The sequence below is a fragment of the Miniopterus natalensis genome, chromosome 18, assembly GCF_054644295.1.
Source record: "Miniopterus natalensis isolate mMinNat1 chromosome 18, mMinNat1.hap1, whole genome shotgun sequence".
NCBI classification, from domain to species: Eukaryota; Metazoa; Chordata; class Mammalia; order Chiroptera; family Miniopteridae; genus Miniopterus; species Miniopterus natalensis.
In genome coordinates, this window is record NC_142098.1 from 34,114,618 (window position 1) to 34,131,899 (window position 17,282).

A 17,282-nucleotide genomic window follows, 5' to 3' on the forward strand; every position below is an offset into this window, starting at 1 on the left:
CATGAGAGGGGGAGGAGGAGGTGGGTGGTGCTGGGCAGGGCAGGATGGGGAGCTGCCTAATACCAAAGAAGGCGGTGTGTGGGGGGGTAACAATGCCAGCTGCTCTGTCCCTGGAGGCCCCTACCTGTTCTCCGAGGCTGGAGGAGCAGGAAGTGAAAGTGAGCCTCACAGAGAGGAAGCTGAGCTGGGGGGGAAGAGGCGGGGCTGAGGGGTTATCTGAAATCGACCTTCCTCCCTCTTTCTGGGTGCTCAGGCCTCAGGTGACAAGGCTTTGGAGAAAGGGACCCTGGCGGACTGGAAGTCCAGGGGTAAGAGCTATGAGGCTCCCACCCACTCTGGAGTCCCCTGTCAGCATCCCTTGCTTTGTTTCTCACAAGAGCCTGTAGATGTCCGGGTTTCCTTAAGTGGCCCCAGATCTTACCCCTCCCTCCTGCTGCTTCCCTGTGAGCCCACAGAAAGAAACTGCAAGGCCAGACAGCTGATTGTTAGTTTTTTGTTTTTAATTTATCTCCAATAAGCAACATCATCTGCTCATCCCCACATGGGAATTGGGTCCTGAGTGAAGGCAGCCCAGCCTAGCACCCACTTGGGGACTTGGAGGCAGAGAGGTGGGAGGCCTTCAGGCTCAAAGCCCATTTTCTGTTTGGAGAGGCCTCAGCCCCACCCAGGGTAGGTTAAGTTTTGTCTACTTGGCCACAGGTCCCTGGGAGCAGTTCAGAGTATGGGGGCCCTGGGGCCCTGTCCTGGGACAGTTAGAAATTTGGAGGCCCCCTCCCTGGTCTCCCAGGAGCAGTTAGAGATTAGGCGAGGTTGATCCTTGCCTGGGGGTGGTTAGAGGCTCCAGGCTATTAGAAAACGGCTGCCCAAGCCTCAGCCCTCAGGATATGTTAGAGATTTGCCAGGGTCAGGGGGGCTGGGACCCCAGTTTTAGGAGGGAGTGGTTATGAGATTGAGGGACTGCTCTGAGCTCTCCAGACAAGAGCTGCAAGTTAGGGAGGGCCAGGGCTGGTTGGGGCTCAGTGTCTCAAAGGAGCTGAGTGTCCTGCCTGGGAGACACAGGTGTCACTGGGATTTCTCCCCCTCTGTGGTCCTGGCCTCCTCCTTGGGGGCAGGTGGGGACTTCCTGGGGGAAGCTGATGAGGTGGGGTTGGGAATCCCCGACCCTGACTGAGCGTCAATGCTGGCATGCTCCTTCCGGACAAGGTCCTCCAGCTCCTTCTGCAGGGGACAATGTTTCCAGAGGTCAGAAGTCACCATGCCTCATGGGGTCAGAGGACCCATGGGGCAGGGGTCCAGGGACTGGGTTGAGGGTGGGCTGGGGTGGCCCAGGCTCCTCACCTTCCATCCGAGGAGGTCAGCAAGAGCCAGGCAGCCCTGGTCACAGTCACCCAGCCAGGCCACATCCCTGTGGTTGAGTGAGAGTCAGATCTCCCAGGCTTGCCCCGGGCCCCTGCCAGCTCTGCCCTGTCCCTGTGCCCTCACACCCTCCATCCCACCTTGGACCTGTCCCTTGCAGGCTCCACCCCCAACAGCAGACCCAGGCCTCACCTGTAAGCCTTCTTGGAGTCGAAGTCCATGCCTCCTCCGAGGCCCATCATCATTCCCAGGAACGGGTCAGTCTGCAGGGAAGCAGGGGCGCGGGGAGAGCTAAGAGCACTGGGTTTACATCCCAGCCCTGTGACTTTGCTAAGGTGACATGGCCTCACCAAATCTCAGTTTCCTTATCTGTAGAATGGGGATGATCCACGAACCCACTGCTAGGGTTGTACTGTCAGTGGGTTAATGCAGGGACATGCTTACAACAGCGTCTGGCACGTGGCATGTTTGCCTGTTCGAGGAAACGTCACTCTCCAGAAGGGAGCCCAAGGCTGGTGACTGATGCCACTGAGCAGGTCCTGGCTCCAGCTGCCCTGATGCTTCAGTCCCAGAAAGTGCAACATCCCTGTTCTGGCTTCAGTGGCTCTGAGTTGGGGTTATGTCACTTGCTCAAAAGGGTCCTAAATTACCCAAAGGCCTGTGGAGTTTTAGAGTCAGGGCAGCGGAGGACTGATCCCTCTGAACCCTGGAATCCCTGGTCCTGAGCTGAGCGATCTGAACTACTGGGTTCCCTAGAGACCCCTCCCTTCGTTCCGAGGAGGCCAGTGGGAGGGAATGGGGACCCATGTGGGAGCGAGCAGGCAGGAAGAACAGAACGAGAGGGTGCCAACAAAAGCCCACTCACCTGGCCAGTTTTCTCCTTGTTGATGAGCAGGCGGGGGGTAGAGAGGGGTGCCCTGGGGGGACGGTGAGTTGAGTGGTGAGGACACATCCTGGCTCCCCGAGCCCCCAGCACCCCCCAGCCCTGACCCCCAACCTACTTGCCGATGAGGGATGCGAAGGGCTGCACCTGCAGGGAGGTGCCCATGATGATGAGCAGGTCAACCTTCAGGAAGTCCTGTGAGGGGTGCAGCCGTGAGGGCTCCATGGCCCCCAGCCCACTACAGCTCTGGGGGGAATTGACCCTCCCCAGGGCAGGGCGCAGGCTGTCCCCACAGGGGCTGCACACAGGGCGGTGCAGAGACACTTACTGACTGAATGCAGGAGAAGAAACGTGCTGGGAGGTTCTCGCCGAAGAACACGATGTCTGAGGTGGAAACATGGACAGACAGACAACGCAGGATGGAAAGGGACAGTGAACGGGGGAGACAGAGACAGGGATGGAGACGAGAAAAGGCAGGAGCAGAAGGCAGACCTCAGGGCTGGGTGGGAATGTGAGCAGCAGGGACAGGCCAGGGTATGGAGCCCTCTCCCTGGAGAGAGGGTAAGCAGAGGCGGGGTGACGGCGACTGTGGCCTTCTCGGGAAGGGGTTGGGGGGGTCCAGTCCAAGTCTCCTTCGGTTGGTCCCTGGCCCCAAGGCTTACCAGGCTTCACCACGCTCTGACACTTCTCACACTTGGGAGTGACCTCTGAGAAGATCTTCTCTGGATGTGGAGAGGGGAAGGGGAGGAGGTAGCGAGAGGCTCTGGGCTGGGGGCCACAGCCTGCCCTGCCGCCTCCCCCTGCCCCTGCCTTCACTGTCCACACAAACACACCCAGTCACCGGGGAGCCTCCTGGGGTGTCTGCCCTGATCAGAAAGGACCCCCCTTCTCAGAGAACTGCCCCTCCCCTCCTCCACGCCCCAGGAGTCCAAGGGTGGCTCCCAGCACCAGGCTTCGCTGAATGAAAGAATCAATAAATGAGCAGACACTTGCTCCTAACAGGGGCCACTGGACTCCCCAGCTCCTGACCTGGGGAATCTGGAGTCAGTAATGAAGCTCTGCCTGTGAGTCCTTGAGGGCAGCCCTATTTCCTCCTGGCTCAGAGAGGCCTGGTGGTCCCAGCCGCACCCCACACCATCCTTGCTTACTGACTAAGGAAACTTGAAAAGCATTTTGTCATTTGCAACCCATAGAATCCTAGCTCGTTCGTTCAACTATTCATTCATTTCTTTGACAAATATTGAGAGCACTGTTTTAATGTCTGTCATTTACTTTAAAACATTTCTGCGCTGACAGTGTGCTATTTTGTGGGTGCCGCATGTGGTACTGCTATAAGTGAACAGAACGGGGTAATGTTTATTGTATGTCGCCCCCAGCTGCGGGTGGCCCGGCTACTCAGGCCTCCTCACGTTGGGGGGGGGGGGTGTCAGCTGGTGTTTCATCAGAAAGGCCACACTCCAGAGGCCCTACTACAAGTGCTGTCCTTATTTCCCATGGACACCAGGGGCTTTGTGAAGTCAGCATAAAGAATGTCAGAAATGGGTTTTCATGGGTGAAATAAGTGTCTCCTTAATCCACACAGTGGATGTCAGTAATAGGCTCTTGCTGGCATTCAAGAAATGTGGATTCACTGGATTTTTTCCCTTTTTTTTTTTTGGACACTCTGCCCTTACATGAACGGGGACTGTGACTTTAGCAAGCCTTATAGTCTACACCCCTGGCGGCAGTCCCAGACTTTAACCCTGACCAGGCCTGTGTCCGCTTCACACTCCATAGATTCTGCTCGCCTGAATCTCATGGGCTAATTGAGTTCTGTGCTTCTCGTACAAGTGCTGTCCAATATGGTGGTCATAGCAGATATGGCCTTTTACATTTAAATGAATAAAATTTAAAATTCAGTCGCCCGGTCCCAATAGTCACATTTCGAGTGTCCAGCAGTCGCATGAAGCCAGCGGCTGCCATACTGGACAGCGCACATATGGAAGGTTTCCCTCATCTCGGAAATTCTGTTGGACAGTTCTGCTCTTCGTAGAGCTGAGTTCTGGCTGCCTTGATGAGCACCTTACATATGACAGGGTTAGAGCCCCCCTCATAGGATAAAGAGCTGGGGTTTCATGACCTCAGAGAGCAGGCTGTGTGACCATTTGGGGTCCTCTCTGTGTGGCTGAACGGGGTCTGGAGCTTGTATCCATCACAACCTGGCTGTGGGGTGGTGATGGAGCAACAAAACTCACCGTCCCCTCGAATCTTTGGAGGCTGCCATTATCTACTAAAAGAGCCACAGAGCTGTGCTGACAGAACAGGACACATGGGGGAGGCCCTGTCCCTGGCGCTGAGGAGTGCGCAGGAGGCCTGCATGCGGGATGAGCTCCAGTCCCTCACCTTTCATCCAGCTGAGAGTGTATTCCTGCCGGCAGAGGGGGCTGACACAGTGCGATGTGTAGAAGGTTCCATGGGCCTCCACTAGGTCCTCGGGCTCCAGCCCAGCCACTCGCTCCAGGGTGTCTATGTTCTGGAAGGAGAGAGGGAGGGAAGAGGGTTAGGAGTGAACCACACTCTCAGGGACAGAAAGCAGAGCAGGGAGCTGTAGCCGAGAGAGACCAGTGGGACAGGGAGAGAGAAGGAAGGGAAAAGCAAGGGGCAGGGTGTGTCTGAAACTTGTTTATTCTGATGCTGCTGCTGAAAGGGTAAAAGTCATGGACACTTCAGACACGGCTCCGAACTCAAATGCGTATGAAAATCAGGCCCTACGGCCACCACCAGCTCATATGGCGCTTTTCTGCAAATTCAGGCCACTTTGCCTCCATTTTTCAGATCATTTGTTTTGTCAGAACCACACACTTTAGTGCCACCTACTAGAAATCTGTTGAGATACTGTGCAAATGTACAATGTTTCCATTGTAAATGGAGCCCACTCAGATGCGGAGTCATTGTGAAGCACCCAACCTGCGCAGTAATGTGGCAGCCCTTGCCAAGCAGTAACACAAATAAAAAACTCAGGAGGGGCTATTTGTGTTTTTTTTGTTTATTTGTTTGTTAATCTTCACCCAAGGATACTTTTTCCATTGCTTTTCAGAGAGAGTGGGAGGGAGAGAGAGCGAGAGAGCGAGATTGATGACTATTTTAATCACACTGTTTTCCTATTTAGCAGTCAGGTTTCTGACTATAGTCGGTTCATTGATAGCACCTTAACCTGTATTCTTTTAAGACAGAGATACTTTTCTTATTGACCATACAAGAATAGTCTCTTCCACATACACATTGGTGCTCTCTCATTTTTCTCTAAACACACAGCTGGTCTGGAGCAGCTTCTGTCTGTCCATGAGGCAGGTGCTGACGGAGGACACTGGCAGACGTTACAGAGCTGGCCTGTCACATGTAGTCCACAGCTGAACCGACAAGGTTTCCTGGAGATGCCATGGCCAACTGAAAGGTTCCCTTTCAAGGGCAGATGGCCCCAACTGCTCTCTCTGCTCCCTGCCAGCAATCAGCTTACCCCCAAAACATGCTGACAAGAGTCACTGTTCCCAGACTCTGGGCAGCTTTCCCCTCCCCCTCTCTACTAGAAATCCTAGTTTTGCCTTTGTTACTTGATTCAGCCTACTACTGACTGTCTTGTGCCTAAGCAGCGTGTGTACAAATAACTCAATAACGTGTAGGAGAACTGCCTAAATGCCTGTGCTCTGACGCCATGTGCAATCAAGAAACCACAAACAAAAACAAAGAACGAGGCCAACCTGTTTGCGCTGATATGAAATGATCTCACTGAGATGTTAAAAGGCAAAAAAGCACACAGGCAGTGGCTACAGGATGTGAAAGAAACAGATTTGAATCTGTGTATCTGCTCGCCTAAGTATAGAATACCTTCAAAGGGGACACACGAAGGTGTCAAGAACAGTGGCCTATAGGGAGCGAAGGTGGGGGGGTGTCCAGCCCAAGGAAGTTCTGTCCCAAAGGACAAACACTGAACTGAGATGAGACACAGAACTGCTGCGTGGCCCCAGTGCCTGGCAGGAAACGGGCCATGGAGAGGAGGTGGGCCCTGGGCAAGGGTGAGTTCCCAGAGCGGGCGCTGGCCACTCAGCTCCAGCTGGCTGTTCTCCCTGGGAAAGCCGCCCAGGATGCAGCTCTTCCCAGTTTTCAGGAGACTGAAGTCTGGATTTTCACCTGAAATCCGATGCTTACTTGCTTCCCTTTTTGTTTCAAAGCATCGTGTCCCTGGTTAACACATCACCAAAGGCAGCTAAAAGGCATGACGCTGCTATGTGGATGTGGATATGGAAGGGTCTTCCAGACAAGGGGTCAGGTGAGAGAAAGCCAAGTCCAGGGAGCATCTGAGATCTTGAGGACAGATATGTCATCAGTTTGGCTCAAATAAACACTTATAATAATAATAAAAATTTTAAAGTATGGCTGTGCATTACCAAAAGGCGAGGTGAGGTTCCTTTAGCTGCCCAGTTACACAATTTTCATGACAAGTGAAAAATAAAGAGAGGCAATAAACTGGTTGTTAAAAAAAAAAAAAAGCCAAGTCCAAATCCTATGCACAGTGCAAATGCCACATGTATTTAAAAGACCGTTTCACTACAGCAGTCACAGTGAGCTGAGTGACCAGGACAACTGTTTTCCTATTTGAGTGGATACTCGTGCCTTGAGATAAAAATTGCATGAACATCGCTTCAGAATTGCTGCGTTGTCACAATTCAGAAAGTAGCAAAGACAACGTGTTCCAGGAAACTGGGTCAGTGACTCAAACAGTGGCTGAGAGCAAGGAAGAGGTTGTCGAGTTTGAAAAAAATGGTTTCATGAAATGTAAGAGTGGAAAGATTTCTTCCACCTTTATCTCTTTTGGGTAGTATGCCGTTCTGAATATTATGCGGAGTTAAATTCATGCATTAAATTTTGCGGCTGGAGGGGGAATGCCTGCAGAGTACACTCTGACCCCTGAATGTACTCACGTTGGCTCTCATGTAAAAATAGCGGGCAGCTGCTACGCTTTCATGGTCAAGGGCAGGGGGTTTTGCCTCTGCAGAGCTGGGAAGTGAGCCCGCTGAGCAGCCCTGACCGGCCGCTGCCCTGGGCCTGGGCTTCTCATGCTGGCACCCTGTGATCTCATCCCGCCTGGTGCGTTTAAACATTTCTATATGCTGCCCCTCCGCCTCAAGTCTAGACTCCTGTGTCCAACCATCTGTCCACATCTCCACATGGACATCTCAACCTCAAAAGGCCTCAAAGCAAACTCCTCCGCGGCTCCCACCCCCGCAACCTCCCACCATCTCAGTGAAAAGCAGCAGGTGCTCAGGCCGAGAGCTGTCCAGTCGTCCTTGACTCCTCTCTCTCATGAATCATTTCACATCTAATCCATCAGCAAGTCCTACTGGTTCCATCATAACCCGCCCCTTCTCCCGCTTGACAACCCGCATCCTGGCCCAGCCTCTTCGCAGGTCTCTGCAGCTCCCTTGCTGCTGTGCCCACAGTCTAGCGCCTAAAGGTAGCCAGAGGGACATGTGACCTCATCCCTGCCCTACTCAGAGCCCTCCTGTGGCACCATCTTGCTCATGGTAAAGGGCCCCGAGGCCCCACATGGTCTGCCCCTGTCACCTCCCTGACCTCGTCTCTTCCATTCTTGCCCGCTCAGATCCAGCTTCTTGAACACACCAAATGCAGTCTCCCTCAGGACCTCGCACTGGCTGTTCTCTGCCTGGAACCACTCCCCCAAGATAACCCCATGGTTCCCTGCTCCCCTCCTTCGGGTCTTTGTATAAATGTCCGCTTCTCAGTGAGGCCTTCCTGATGCCTTGTTTACAACCCCCCACCCCCCACACACAGAGGTTCAGCTCCCCCTTTCTGCTTAATCCTACTCCAAAGAACTTGCACCATCTGCCGCACTAGATAAGCCACTTATGCATATCGTGTCCACGGTCTCTCCCCACATTAGAGTGTCAGCTTCAGGAGGGCAGGGGGTCTGCTCTGTTTGTTGCCAGCAGGGCCTGGCACTGGGTTGACACTCAGGAAACATTTGTGACAGAAGCTGACAAACAGGGATGCCAGCAGGGCCAAGGTGAACAGCCCACGAAATCACGCACGGAGGGTACTGGCTTCAGGTGAGCTGTTTGCATCACGTCTGAAGCACATCAATGGATAAAGCTGACCCTCTGGGAAGAAAGGTGGGGTTTATCCTGAGCCCGAGCTCCTCCCAGGAGGTGACTGTCCCCTTCCCCATCTCACCACCAAGAGCACGTGTCCCCATTTGCAAGATGTGGACCTGCAAAGAATCCATCCTCCCCCTGGTGGCAGCTTCTGGGGCTGCAGGCTCCACGTGGCCAGGTGTGCGAAGGGAACATTAGAACACCTATTTACATTCATGGTTCTCTATTTTATAATTTGGGGTTGAGGTATAATTTATAGCCTGCACGATGTCATGTAATTTCAATGCATAATCATAAAACAAAGGTAGAGGCACAAACATTTTTTACTGTTAGGGTGTGAGATCCCAGAAATCTTGCTGACCAGTCCAGGAGCCAGCACGGTGAGCTGTCCTTGCTGAGGCCCTTGGCTGAGCACCTGACATGTAGGAGCCAGGGACACATGGTACATATGAGGCCTTTGTGCAAATTATAAAAGATGCCCCTTTCTTAACACACTACGGCCACCCAGGAGGATACTGTCATAGTGTACAGATTTTGTTAGATCGGGTCATTCTGGTATCATCTGCTGGAAAACCTTAACACAGAGGTGCCAGGCCACATGTCACCACCCTCCTCCTCCCAGCAGGCCCACAGCCCACGTACCTGAGTGTAGCAGCGCAGGAGCAGCCCCTTCTCCTTCAACAGGCGGATGAAGTAGTGACACAGGGTTGGCTGGAGGGGAGCAATCATAACAATGCTGACAATGACAGAGGCAGTCCCCACATCACCACGTGCCTGTCACTGTTCTAGGCCCTGTGCCTGTTATACCTCATGGAGTCTCACATGGACCTTGCAAGGCAGAGACCATCATTACCCCATTTCACAGATGAGGCAACTGAAGCTCAGGGAAGCTGACTGTCTTGCCAGAGTCGCACAGCTGCCAAGTTGTCAAGTTGGGGTTCGTACAAAAGCAGCATGTCTCCAGGGTCTGGGCTTTTGAATGTATTGTTAACTCATTGAAGCCTCACAACAACCTTTTTCATATAATATTGTCAGCTTCATTTTACAGATGGGAAAACTGAGGCTAAAGATCAAAAGGGCAGGAAGTGAGGGATCAGAAGTCAGACTCAGGCAGTCTGGGCCCAGAGTCCATGTACTTAATGACCACATGATATTTGTCCAAGCGGCCCTTCCCATGCCTGTTGTCCACCAACCTTTCCTGTTTCCCTGGCAAAAAAGAGCTCACCTTGAACTGCCCAGGATAGAGTTCCTTGGCGAGGGCGAAGAAGGGCTCAGGATGTTTCTGTGAGAGAGCGAGCAAAGGGCAGGTGGGCACCCAGATGTCTCCGGTGACATAAGAGCAGATGACCCCATTCTGCCCCCCACTCCTATCACTGCAGACATTCCTCCCTGCACATACCTTGAAGTAGCCAATCTCAAAGATGGCCTCTGGGTAGGGAAGATGGTACTTCTGCAGGTTGGCATAGAGGCCCGTGGATGGGGAGCGGAAATCGGGGATGCCCGCGGCTGGGGGAGGAGGGGCAGGGAACAATCCATCAGGGACCTGGGCCCCATCTATACCACAGTGACCCTCCCAAGTGAGAGCCAGAACACGGCTCCCCCCAGACCCTGGAATGGGCTCCCCCGGGGGCGGCTCCTGGGGGAGGGGGCACTTACCCGTGGAGATTCCAGCTCCCACCAAACAGATGACCCTGCGACCTGGAAGAGAGGAGTTTATGCATCATGTGACATGGTTTGCTCAGCCCCCAAAATAACACCATCTATCACAGCCCCTGACACTGTTCACTCGGTGCCAGGCCCCGGGGCAAACATTTCAGATCCATGAACAGAACTCCCAACCATCTTGAGGCAGGTGGTTTTAGCATCCCAATTTTAGCCCAGCTGGTGTGGCTCAGTTGGTTAAGCATCGTCCCACGCACCAAGAGGTCACTGGTTTGATTCCCAGTCAGGGCACATGCCCAGGTTGCAGGCTTGATCCCCAGCAGGGGATGTGCAGGAGGTAGCCAATCGATGTTTCTATCTCTCTCTCCCTCTCCCTTCCTTTCTCTCCAAAAAAAAAGAAAAAGAAAAAAAATCAATAAAAACATATTAAAAAAATGTTTAAAATAAAAGAAAAAAATAACATCTCCATTTTACAGATGAGGAAACCAAGGCTCAGAGAGAGGAAGCAGTCACATAGCTGACTGGTGGAAGACACAGTATGGGAACAAAGAATCTACTATTTGAAATTATACCAACTTAGATAGTCAAGAAAAGGCCACTTGGAGAAAATTTTCTGCCCTAACCAGATCTAGACAAAACTACATCTTTTTTTTTTTTTTTTTAATATATCTTTGTTGATTTCAGAGAGAGGAAGGGAGAGGGAGAGACAGACAGAAGCTCAACGATGAAAGAGTCATTGATCGGCTGCCTCCTGCATGACCCCACACTGGGGATCGAGTCTGCAACCTGGGCATGTGCCCTGATGGGGAATCAAACCTTGATCTCCTGGATCATAGGTTGATGCTCAACCACTGAGCCATGCTAGCCAGGCCATTTATAACTTTTGATTCCCCCAAAACTAATCTACTAAGAGCCTACTGTTCACTGGAATCCTTACCTATAATATAAAGAATCAATTAATACATGTTTGTATGCTACATGTATTATATACTGCATTCTTACAATAAAGTAAGCTAGAGAAAAGAAAATTATTAAGGAAATCATAAGGAAGAGGAAACCCATTTACATGTTGAAAAATCCATTTACATATTGAGAAAAATCTGCATATAAGTGGACCCATGCATTTCAAACCCGTGTTGTTCAAGGGTCAACTGTGTATGTGTTTGCTATTATGCTTTGAGTAAATTGCACTAAATTTCTTGAGAGCCATGATTTGTAAACCTATAAGCACTCTGTTTTCCCATTTTCACCAGCTTTCAGAAAAGAGGATGGGAAGACGTGGCAGGGGTCGAATCATTTCACAACAGCCCAGCTGCCTCTTCGGCTGCTGGCTGGCAGGCGGCCCTGCCACACAGCCCTGGCATCTGGCCGTCAGCTGATGAACAGACACAAGTGAAGCCCTGTGAACCGGGCACCTCTGGGGTGTTCTGTCCAAAGGAGGACAGTAAGGGTGACAAAGGCTGAGGCTGGCCACAGCCTTGGCCCCTGGCTTCAGTCTCAGGGATGCCCTCAGACCAGGCCGGGCTGGACCCAGTGGAGGGCCACTGGGGAAGGAGCCTGTGCTCTGGATTCAGGGGGCCTGGGGCTGAGCCTTGACTCTGCCTCTAGGTAGCTGTGTGACCCCGCACCAAGTCACAGCTTCTCTGGGCCTTAGTTTCCTCCTCTGTCCAGATCACTCTTCTAATGATCCCACAGGTATAATTATGTGAAGATCAAATGAGAGGAGGCCGGTCAAATGCTTGGCCCAGTGCTTGGCAAACAGTGAGGGCTCAATTAACTGTTATTATTTATTATTATCCCCTCATAGGCCCTCTCATGAGCCAATTATCCTAAAATCCAGGGGCAGGCAGATGGAGGAGCAAAAGCTTTATAGCCATAGCCTGTGTCCTCTGGGGCACACCCGAACCAGAAGCTGGCTGCAGACAGCTGAGGGCCTGCCCAGGAGACAGAGCCCCAGGAGGGAGCCGGCAGCAGCTGGAAGCCAGGGAAACTGGAGAAGACGCCCTCAACAAAGGCCTGTTCAGGACCCTCAAAGGGTCGATTGTTCTAGTCGAGGACTGCCGGGCTTGGTTTCTCAGACTCCGGTGACCTCAGCTCACTGCGAGAAATATAAACTACATGGTGACCCAGTAAAGAGTCACCTACACACTAGCTGAAAGAAGCTTCCTGTAATAATAATCACAGGGAACCCTTACACAGCTCTTGCTATGCTCCATGTCCTGTCCAGGGCATTTACATCTTTATTAATTTTTTTACCCCCTAATAACTCTATGAGGTAAGAACTATTATTATCACCTTCATTCTATCAAATAGGCCTGGCCAATCAGAGTTCAGCAATGGAGATGTGGCCCAGGCCTGGACAATCAGAGACACAGTGATTGGTTTGTGGTAAGAACATGACCCAACCTGCACCAACTGAAGCCTATCTTTGCTCTTTTGCTTGAACCACTGGGAGAGGAAGCTCTTCAGTGGGATCTGCGAGGCTGGTGGAACTTGCATTTGGAGCTGCCAGGAGCTACCTTTACCCCAACACAGAGGAAAGCAGTGCCTAGAGGGTTCTGATTTTTGACAACACGAAGCCACTGGACCCAGCAGTGCTTCAAGCTGGAATTCAGTTAAAGGGTCAACAGACTCCTTTTTTGGCATAAACCAGTATGAATTGGTTTTCCTGTTATTTGTAGACAAAAGGTGTGAGTGGTTCAAGTGGCTGGGGCTGGGAAGTCACGTGGGGCCAGGAGGCGGGAAGTGGCCCAATGCAGTTGGAAGGGGGACTTACAGCGTTCGCTCAGCATGTAGTGGGCCACCCCTTCCAGGGTCAGGTTGTCCAGCAGACGCTCCTTCTGGGTGCCCAGGCCCAGTGTCTGGGAGAAGAGATTCCGCAGGAAGTCCACTGGCCAAAAAGAAGAGAGACAGCAGTGGGCACTCAGCTCGGGTGCAGAGGCCTGGAGTGGCCCTGCCCCAGCCCAGGGATCCCCTGCCTTCCCACAACTGAAGGCTCCATTCCCGGCCCAGCCAGGGGCCTCCTTATTACACACCTGAATGTCACCCCTGATGGAGGTGAGGGGCATCACTCTGACCCCTGCCCTAAACCGCCCCCACCTCAGCCCCCACAGAACCCGGCTCCTAAGGAAGATACTCACTCTCTGCTTCTCCACCAGCCGCTCCTTCCTCAGTGTCGGAATCTGAGTCCTGGAAGGGGTGGGGGTGGGGTGGCCAGGCCCAAGAAGTGGGATTAGGAAGTGGGTGGGGTGATACCCCGGTTTGGGGAAAGGCTTTGGGTTGGGAGGTGGCCCCAATGAAACGAGGGGTGGTGGAGGGACAGCTCTGGGGGGTCAGTGTGTGGGCTCTGGGACAGGGCACCTGTGTTGGGGACCTGGCTTGCTACTCCCAAGAAGCATAATCTCATGTGAGTGGCTTTGCTTTTCTGTCTCAGAGCTCCTCATCTTAGAGATGGAGCTCAGAGGGCACCCACTTCAGCGAGCTATTGTGAGATGAAATGAGTTAAGTATGTGAGGTGCTCAGACAGCACCCAGCGGGGTAAGTGCTCAGGAGGCGCTGACTATTGCTATTCTATGTGCAAGCCCACATTCTCTCCTTGCATCCCCTCTTGTCCCCTGTAGCGTGCACCTGCCTCCCCTTCCCAGCACCCCTGCCACCTCCTCACCAATGTCACCCATAATAATGGAATAATGCCAGTGAAAACACCTCAGTCTTCACCCTGTGGCTGTCATCCCTCCTGCTGGAAGCCCCAGATAGTGCCTTTCCTACCCCTCCATCTCCTTTATTGACTCCTCCCCTTGGCCAGGCTCCTAAATTGTAGTTCTTGGGACTCTGTCCTGGGCTCTCCCTGCTTTCTCTCTCCACCTTCCCTGGGGTAGTCTCCTCATCCATGCCAATGCCCTGGGACCAGTCACCAAAGATGCCACCTCTCTGATCCAAGGTTCCTATGGCCTCCTGGATGTCTCCCTCTAAGGGACCCAAGGCCCCTCACTCCCACTGTGTCCCAAATTGGCCTCAGCATCTCCCTTAAACCTGCTTCTCCTCACAGGCCCCATCTCAGTGTGGCCTCCATCTCCCAGTCTGCCAGATGCATCCAGCCTCCCTCCCCTGCCCTCCTGCCATAATGCATCCCATCCTCAGTGCTCCACCTGGTCTAGCCTGTCCTCTCCCCTTGGGGACCCTATCCCAGACTCCTACCTAGGCTCCCAGCATCAGTCTCCACCTCCGATCTACCCCTTTTCCCTCCGTGTGATGGCCTGTCTGGGCTGGTCCACTCCCATCAACTTCACAGGTCTTTCTCTTTGGTGTCTCCAATCTAATCATATCACCAACATCTACAAGGTCCACCATGATGTCAAGATGAAGCTAGGGGTTTTTGTGTTTGCCACTGGATGTCCAGCACCAAGAACAGGGTCTGGCACCCGGCAGGAGCTCCAGTACCGTCCACCACTGATGGAATGAATACTTGTGTGCTAGCCCAGGGATGGGCCCTGCCATAGCTCTGTCTGGTAAAAACTATTCTGATCAACTCACTCTTCTGCTTAAAACCCCTCTAATAACCCCTTCCCTCCATCACTCACTATCTGGTTCCAGGTCTTTTTGAATAGGAACCTCTCTTCCAAACATATTTAAATTTTTTATTGCTTTTTTGATTTGTATAAGCTTTGCAAAAAGTCTGACTTTTAGACAAGGTGTAACTTGGGGCACCTGCCTCATAATTGCACCCCTCTCCCCCTGAGATAACTATTAACAGTATAATGGTAATTACTCCAAATTTTTTCTCTGAATAGGAAACTCATCATTTTCCCAGAAATGGGACACAGTGCTGCACCCTGCATCTCCTGCAGAACAAGAAACTATAGATCCACCTCATTCTCTAAAGCAGCTGCATAGTGTTGTATTGTAAGGAGGCCCCATAGTTCATTTAACCCATCTACTGACAGCCACTTGGGCTGTTTCCAGTTTTGCCCCATTATGGACAATGCTGCAATTTACGCCCTCGAATCTCACTCTTTGGGGCTGAGGATCCTTTTTTAACATTAAACATTTTTCTCTGACAGTGGCCCTGCTTTGGGATCCAGGCGAGGGAGAAGCCCTGGCCTGACAGGAAGCGCTTATACTCTATACCTGTGAGGTGCTGTCATGGAAGCTTCTGCATTGCCTGCAACTGAGCAGCGAGTTCACTGCTGGGAGGCAGGGGGGAGGCTGGCATTCTTTCAGGCTGCAGACAGTGAGGCTCTGTGGAAGGGCTCAAGGGCCCTGCCCAGCATGTGGGAGCAACTCGGCTTAAGCAGGAGCTAGAGGTGCTCGCAGGGCCTTCAGGCCTGTATAAGTCAGCCTGCCTACCTCTACCTGAAGCATCTGCAAGGCAGTGTGCCACGTGCTGTGGGTTGCAAACCCCTCCCTGCTCCTCTAGCTGAGGGACAGAGGACAGGACACTTAACGACTGTGCCTCAAATTCCTCATCTGTACAATGGCCACAATAGGCCTTGACCCGCACAGGAATGCTGGGAAGATGAAATGAGATGATGCCCATAAAGCACTAAGCAGAGTACCCGGCTGAAGTATGTACTCAATAAATGCAAGCCATGCATACAATTAGCTGACCGCCCCCAGCCACCACCTACTGAACACATCACACTCTTCCAGGCACCCAGGGCTTTGCACACGCCGTTTCTCACCTTGCCTAAGAAAATTCTAAGTCATTCTTCATGTACTATAAATGTGTCTACTTCAGTCTGACTCCTAGACCAGCCTGGGGATTCCTCCAGGGAAGGGAATGGTTGGAATCTCTGTGACCCCACAAAGTTTCCTCTGGGCTCCCACAGTGCCCTGAGCTATTTTCATAATTACCCTGTAGGGTGATTTTCTAGTCACTTGTCCATGAGATCTGTGAGTTCATGGACCAAGTTGGATGCCTGTCTCTTCCAGGAGCAGCATAAATGAGGTTCAGGAGGGACTGGGGGAGGAGGCAAGGAATGAGGAAAGTTCAGGAGGGCAGGCCTGGGGTTGAGGCTGCACACCCTTCTCTGGCAGTCCTCAGAATCCACCATTCCCCAGGAAGCTGAACTGGGAGGTTGGGGCGAGGGATTGGGGCTGTGAGTTGAGGGCCCTGGGGTAACTCTCCCTTCTGTCACCTCCCCCCAGGGGAGTGGGGTGTGGGAACAAGTCCATCTCTCTCCTTCCCTCCACCCTTCCCCATCTCACCTGAGCCTCCTGCACCTTCCCTGCCTGGGTCTCCAGAGGGTCAGAGGCTGGGGGAGGAGGGGGAGGATGTGGTTACAGTGGAGGGAATGGTTAAGGAGTTACGAAGGGCTTCAAGGTAGGGGGCGGAAGCAAGAAGACCCACCAAACTAGTTATATTGGGGTACGGGGTAGAGGTAAAAATGCAGTAGAGGGAGGGAGGGGGTGGGGAAAAGCGGAGTGGAGAGTGTTGGGAGGAGAGGAGGTTAGTGAGGGACGAAGGGGCTGAGACGTGAAGGTTTAGGAGAGGGAAAGAGAAAGTAAAGGGTACAAGGCATGGAGGACTCCTTAGGAGTCCAGACGGACATAATAGTTTAAGTGTGTGCGCAGGGAGGGTTGGATTTACAAACAGGTACGTTTAGAAAGGAAGAGAAAAGGTAAGAGATACTCGGACTGGAGATGAGTGTGGGAGAGGAGGTGCGGTGGGGACGGTATGTTTAGGAGAGGCGCAGGAACTAGAGGGAAGAGATAGGACGGGACACCAGGGGTCCCCTAGCATCCTACAGTTACCCCTAACAACCAGGTACCCTTAGCAACCGGGACAGCAGCAACCTAGGTCCTTATTAACGAGGGTCTTTGGCGACCAAGGTGCGAGACACACGCAGTGATTAGTAATTTGGGAGACATGGCAAACGGACCCTTAAAACCTCGCGACCCAGAAGCCCACCAACCTAGCAATATGGATCACTTAGCAACGGCCCCCCGAACTCCACTCCTCCCCATGCAGCCCCTATTTCCTGTCCCACCATGCCCGCCCTCGGGCCCCGGGGCCTGCAGCCCTCAGCCAGGCCCCGGCGCAGCCCGGCCCGACCCTCCCACCGACGTCCCGACTCACGGTCCGGCTCGGCCATGGGCGCCGGGCGGGGGCCCTCGGGGCTGTCACCGACTGCTCGGCCCCGTGACGGTACCGGAAACAGTAGGGGCAGAGACAGGACAGAGAACTACAATTCCCAGCAGCCAGCGCGGCCTCATAGAAGCTTTCGCACAAT

The 17,282-nt window shown here is 52.8% G+C and overlaps 1 protein-coding gene across 1 annotated transcript; it reads right to left on the reverse strand.

The window, feature by feature from the left end:
* Positions 1 to 479: 479 nt before the first annotated feature.
* Positions 480 to 17,242, reverse strand: SIRT2 (sirtuin 2). Its single transcript, XM_016206483.2, has 16 exons — positions 17,129 to 17,242; positions 16,258 to 16,304; positions 13,191 to 13,239; positions 12,827 to 12,940; positions 10,045 to 10,086; positions 9,788 to 9,894; positions 9,614 to 9,670; positions 9,031 to 9,099; positions 4,622 to 4,751; positions 2,902 to 2,961; positions 2,568 to 2,623; positions 2,358 to 2,434; positions 2,222 to 2,273; positions 1,549 to 1,619; positions 1,339 to 1,405; positions 480 to 1,218 (listed from the first exon to the last, which is right to left on the reverse strand). The coding sequence occupies exons 1-16, from the start codon at positions 17,142 to 17,144 to the stop codon at positions 1,063 to 1,065; spliced, it is 1,170 nt and encodes a 389-aa protein (XP_016061969.1). The 5' UTR covers positions 17,145 to 17,242; the 3' UTR covers positions 480 to 1,062.
* Between the last annotated feature and the right edge of the window lie 40 nt (positions 17,243 to 17,282).

What these genes read in the sequence shown, in the direction of transcription:
- SIRT2 (XM_016206483.2), bottom strand. An exon ending in TTGAGATTGGCTACTTCAAG is followed by an intron (nt 9,671 to 9,787) that starts GTATGTGCAGGG and finishes GCTCTCTCACAG; the next exon opens with AAACATCCTGAGCCCTTCTT. An exon ending in TCCTGCGCTGCTACACTCAG is followed by an intron (nt 4,752 to 9,030) that starts GTACGTGGGCTG and finishes CTCTCCTTCCAG; the next exon opens with AACATAGACACCCTGGAGCG.